At 43.7% G+C, this 5,962-nt stretch overlaps 1 protein-coding gene across 1 annotated transcript in view; it reads left to right on the top strand.

Annotated features, from left to right (window-relative positions):
- The window catches only part of LOC123725121 (ribosomal protein S6 kinase-related protein), a 52,581-nt gene extending 50,356 nt beyond the window's left edge, over positions 1-2,225 (top strand). Inside the window, exon 10 of the mRNA XM_045688920.1 lies at positions 2,082-2,225. Coding sequence (XP_045544876.1) covers positions 2,082-2,225 — 144 coding nt within the window. The remainder of the gene's footprint in view (positions 1-2,081) is intronic.
- Positions 2,226-5,962: the final 3,737 nt, after the last annotated feature.

Below are 5,962 nucleotides of genomic sequence, written 5' to 3'. Positions count from 1 at the left end.
TTTGCAATATTCTGAATAGATAGCCCGGCCATCACAGGCTAGCTATTTTGACACCCACCAAGTTTGGAACTCACCAAACTCAGATTTACTATAAGAAAAATGGATTACCTTTGCTGTTCTTCATCAGAATGCACTCCCAGGACTTCTACTTCAACAACAAATGTTGGTTTGGTTCCAAATAATCCATAGTTATATCAAAATAGCGGCGTTTTGTTCGAATGCGTTCAAGACACTATCTGAAGGGTAACGAAGGTGACGCGCCCGACGCGTTCGTGACAAAAAAATTCAAAATATTCCATTACCGTACTTCAAGCATGTCAAACGCTGTTTAAAATCAATTTTATGCGATTTTTCTCGTAAAATAGCGATAATATTCCGACCGGGAGTCGTTGTTTTCGTTCAAAGACTGAAAAAGTAAAATGGACTCTTCACGTGCACGCGCGCACCCGTCTCATTGTTCTCAGATCGACCACTTACCAAATGCGCTACAGTTTTTCAGCCAGAGACTGCAGAGTCATCATTCAACGTTCTGGCGCCTTCTGAGAGCCTATGGGAGCCTTAGAAAATGTCACGTTACAGCAGAGATCCTTTGTTTTGGATAGAGATGACAAAGAAGGCCAAGAAATGGTCAGACAGGGTACTTCCTGTACAGAATCTTCTCAGGTTTTGGCCTGCCATTTGAGTTCTGTTATACTCACAGACACCATTCAAACAGTTTTAGAAACTTTTGGAGTGTTTTCTATCCAAAGCTACTAATTATATGCATATTCTAGTTTCTGGGCAGGAGTAATAACCAGATTAAATCGGGTACGTTTTTTATCCGGCCGTGAAAATACTGCCCCCATCCATAACAAGTTAATTCATCTTTACCATTTTGTTTCATTTATGTGACCGACCAACACTGGTTCATAACATGTGACAGACCAATACCTCACGAGGATTCTTCTCTCTAAGCTGAGACCTTGAAACTGAGATATCTTTTGTTCTCAAAACAAGGTTCTGGGCGCACTGCCAAATTGCAGCTACTGATAGTGAGGATTTGTTGGCCTGACGTTACAGTTACACCAGGTTGTCCGGGCCACACGTCTCCTCCCTCAATGTCGTCACACATCATCAGAGTGCGTAGATGAACACTGTATGTTGGAAAACACCCGGTTTGTTATTTTTGATTAAAACAAAAACTGCTATTAATTAAATAAGAATACCAAACTTGTTTTTGCGTGGATTCCGGGACACGTTTAGCTTTTAACAGCTAGGAAACACTGCTAACCGAACAACAGTGCCAGGTGGCTGTACTACAGACACTGGTCTTCGTCGTAAAAAGATGCATTGTTAAAAACTTTTGAAAAACAACTGGTTGCAGTAAAGAGCCAACCTGGATACTAAGGAGATCATGAGGGAAATCGACGAGTACCAACAGCTTTACGCTATGGAGGAACAACAAACTCCATCATGGAAAGATCCGACTACCTCACAAAAGAACTCTAACCCGACCAAAAAAGAAAAACAGATTAATCTACCTACACGGACGGTTTACTTACCGTTGAAGGCTAGTGCTCTGGCTGGAATCCATGCAACAATGGAAAAGTTCTGTGAGGAGGTAGCAGGGCTGATGGGGAGTTTGGAGTTTAGCCAGAGTGAAATTCTCACTCTCCAAGGAGAGAACAAGACACTCACAGCCAAGGCAAACATCCACGATTCTGAAATGGATAGTCTACTCAGGGACAACAGGGTGATGAAGGAGTCGCTGCTAGACATACAAAGTCGTAGCATCGAATATATTCTGGGATTCCTGAGGACGCATCCAATAATCCAGAGGGCGCGATCAGAGAATTCATGCAATCCGCCTTGAAACTTCCTCTAGAGACTGTAAACAAGGTGGCTTTCCACCGAGTACACAGACTTGGAGCTCGGAGCGTCAAGACCAAGGGTCCCCGACCGATCATCACAACATTTGAACACTACCAACAAAAGGAGCTGATCAAAAGCAGAGGAAGGAGCTTAAAGGGACCAAATACAGGCTCAATGACCAATTTCCAAGGGAGATAAACAAACGTCGTAAGAGACTGTATCCTGTACAGAGGCAACAGAGGGAGAAGGGTAAGCGTGCCTTTCTCATGGTGGCTGTTTTCATCAAGCCTTCGGCAGCCTTGTGTTCTCAGGGAACCAGTCGTATTCTCAGAACCTCAGAGAGCCATGGTGGGGCCCAGACAGGAGGAGTGTGAACGTAGGCGGTTTCCGCCTTCTGATAGTGTCTGAAGGGCACAACACTCAAAACAGGTGTTAATACACACACAGAGGTCTCCGAGAAGAGGAGACCTTACACTTTATCATAACACTATTTATTAACCCTTTAAAAGGTATGAGGCCTTGGTTTAACCCTCTTCATTCCCCCCTTTGAGGCCACCAGAAAGCGAAGTAACTCAAGTATAGTGATTATAAGAATCATCCATAAAAGGTACATTAGATTGCAAGCAATCCTCAGGAGATTGAGGATAGAAATAAGGATCTGTGGTCTGAGAAACATGAAGCAGAAAAACACCTGGCATAGCCTTACAAAGTACATATTTGCCAGCAGCACAGAATACACAAATGCAAATTTAAAAAACGATCAGTAGGAGCAGTAATGAAAACCAAAATGGAAAACAACTTAAATCCAAAATGTCCTAGTTTATCTTAAAACCACCCAAACAGGAACCAGGAGTAATCTCCTGTAGGGGTTGTAGGTATCAGCCAACTGTGAACTGTGTTAATTCTTTCAAAACCTCTGTTATATTATCAGACGAGTCAAGGAGAAGCATAACACATTCAAAATAGAATTTAGGGCCCTGCAATATACCCCCTCCTTAGCCAGGATGGTGTCTAATGCCAGCCTATACCTGGCTGTGACAGCTTTAAGACTCTGATCATCAATAGAAAGAAGGGTAAAACCAGCCATAGTCACATTCATATGGTGTCAATCCAATCACCTAAGAGAAAATCTACTAGTCAAGCCATTATCTGCCATTGCTCGTTTCACACGGCTACTGCGGTGTGCTGTGGAGTTACGCTTAGCCTCCAGTATGGTTGCGACTTGAATTTGAGTTTGGCCTCAATAACAGCAACCATCCCACCCATTTGGTAATTATAGGTAGCCATTTTCACCGCAAACCCACATAAGCCCATTAGGAGCCTCCAGTCCAGACCCAATAATGGATCTGGGTATTCCAGTCATAGAGTCAGAGAAGGTTAATGCATGATTCATATTAATCGAGGGTTCGGTAGTTGGTGACACAGCCGCGTAACTCCTACGGCTGTCTGGAAAGGACCATGGTAATAAACTCAGCAAAAAAAAAGAAACGTCCTCTCACTGTCAACTGTGTTTATTTTCAACAAACTTAACATGTGTAAATATTTGTATGAACATAACAAGATTCAACAACTGAGACATAAATTGAACAAGTTCCACAGACATGTGACTAACAGAAATTGAATAATGTGTCCCTGAACAAAGAGGGGGTCAAAATCAAAAGTAACAGTTAGTATCTGGTGTGGCCACCAGCTGCATTAAGTACTGCAGTGCTTCTCCTCCTCATGGACTGCACCAAATTTGCCAGTTCTTGCTGTAAGATGTTACCCCACTCTTCCACCAAGGCACCTGCAAGTTCCTGGACATTTCTGGGGGGAATGGCCCTAGCCCTCACCCTCTGATCCAACAGGTCCCAGACATGCTCAATGGGACATTCCTGTCTTGCAGGAAATCATGCACAGAACGAGCAGTATGGCTGGTGGCATTGTCTTGCTGGAGGGTCATGTCAGGATGAGCCTGCAGGAAGGGTACCACATGAGGGAGGAGGATGTCTTCCTGTAACGCACAGCGTTGAGATTGCCTGCAATGACAACAAGCTCAGTCCGATGATGCTGTGAACACACCACCCCAGACCATGACAGACCCTCCACCTCCAAATCAATCCCACTCCAGAATACAGGCCTCGGTGTAACACTCATTCCTGCGACGATCAACGTGAATCCAATCATCACCCCTAGTGAGACAAAATGGCGACTCGTCAGTGAAGAGCACTTTTTCCAGTCCTGTCTGGTCCAGTGACGGTAGGTTTGTGCCCATAGGCGACGTTGTTGCCGGTGATGTCTGGTGAGGACCTGCCTTACAACAGGCCTACAAGCCCTCAGTCCAGCCTCTCTCAGCCTATTGTGGACAGTCTGAGCACTGATGGAGGGATTGTGCGTTCCTGGTGTAACTCGGGCAGTTGTTGTTGCCATCCTGTACCTGTCCCGCATGTGTGATGTTCGGATGTACCGATCCTGTGCAGGTGTTGTTACACGTGGCCTGCCACTGTGAGGATGATCAGCTGTCCGTCCTGTCTCCATGTAGCGCTGTCTTAGGCGTCTCACAGTACGGACATTGCAATTTATTGCCCTGGCCACATCTGCAGTCCTCATGCCTCCTTACAGTATGCCTAAGGCACATTCAGGCAGATGAGCAGGGACCCTGGGCATCTTTCTTTTGGTGTTTTTCAGAGTCAGTAGAAAGGCCTCTTTAGCGTCCTACATTTTCATAACTGTGACCTTAATTGCCTACCGTCTGTAAGTTGTTAGTGCCTTAACGACCGTTCCACAGGTGCATGTTCATTAATTATTTATGGTTCATTGAACAAAGATGGGAACCAGTGTTTAAACCCTTTACAATGAAGATCTGTGAAGTTATTTGGATTTTTACTAATTATCTTTGAAAGACAGGGTACTGAAAAAGGGATGTTTCTTTTTTTTACTGAGTTTACTACCTCAACCACAAAGACAAAGTTGGGGTTTGGTTACAGGTCTCAAATTATTCAAGACAGGTTCTATCTTGTTATTTCTAAATGCTAAAGGCAGTGGATGAACGGGATATTTAGGACATTCAATAGCAGAGGAGACATTATATAACTTAGAGGCATACTTACTACCCCTAAACATAAGGGCGGGTCCTAGACTAAGGCTCTGGATGGACTCACTACTAGGGCGTATATATTTCTAATTCGGGCATATGGATTGGTAAGCTGACCAGAAACCTTATGAGAGACAATAGTGTGGTTAATCGTGGTGGAATAGTCTTTGGAGACGTATATTTGGACGCATTTGGGTTGATTCCTACCTGTTTTATCTTATTGGAAGATGTATGAGATTACACTGCATGTGATAGGCTACTTACTACTTAGCAATGGGACTAAAATTGATCCAAACACTTCACTGTGAAGGTTTTTTTTTTTTTAAACGACTACATACGAACCAGTAGGCGTGGCTTGTCGGGTCAGGTTCTGGACCATTTTGACCCCTTGGTAATTGGTTTTCAATTGATTCCCTTGGATCTCTATTCCCCCCAACAGACGCTGCTGGTGGATGATAAGAAGTATCAAAAACATGCACCTCAAAGGTTTACCCCAAGTTTTGTTTTTAATTATAAAGGATGTGGTCACGTGTCAAATGTTTGCAGACAGGAGAAGTATGATATTGAAAATGTTGCAACTGTGATGGGGATCCTACTCTGGACTTCCTTGAGTGCCCTGTTAGGGTGAAGGAGGTCAAGGTGTCAAGGATCAAGGATGCGCAGCGGGCCTCATATGTGGAGGCGGTGAAGAGAGTCGAAGGGGCATTAGGCTTCAACAGTGTTGAAGATATGGCAGTGGATGCATCGCAACCAGTTGCTAGTGATTTAAGTCAATCGTTCATTGTGAAGAAGGTGGATTTTGTGGCATTTATAGCCACAGTGATTAATTGTACAGCACAATTGTCTAAGAAGTCCATGAAGCTGGATATCATAACTTCAAGACTTCAAGGCAAAAGCACTACAAGGACTTTTGTCGTCCTCACAGGAGGATTCAGAGCCTGTGTTGGGACCTGATTAGAATGAGTTTTTTATACAGAAAAGCAGGTAGATTTATTTATTTTTTGTTAATTTATTTTTTGGTAGTTTGTGTGATATTTT

This window comes from Salmo salar, chromosome ssa11 (assembly GCF_905237065.1).
Source record: "Salmo salar chromosome ssa11, Ssal_v3.1, whole genome shotgun sequence".
In the NCBI taxonomy this organism is placed as follows: Eukaryota; Metazoa; Chordata; class Actinopteri; order Salmoniformes; family Salmonidae; genus Salmo; species Salmo salar.
The sequence above is the reverse complement of the archived record's forward strand: the minus strand, read 5'-3'. Positions and strand labels throughout refer to the sequence as shown.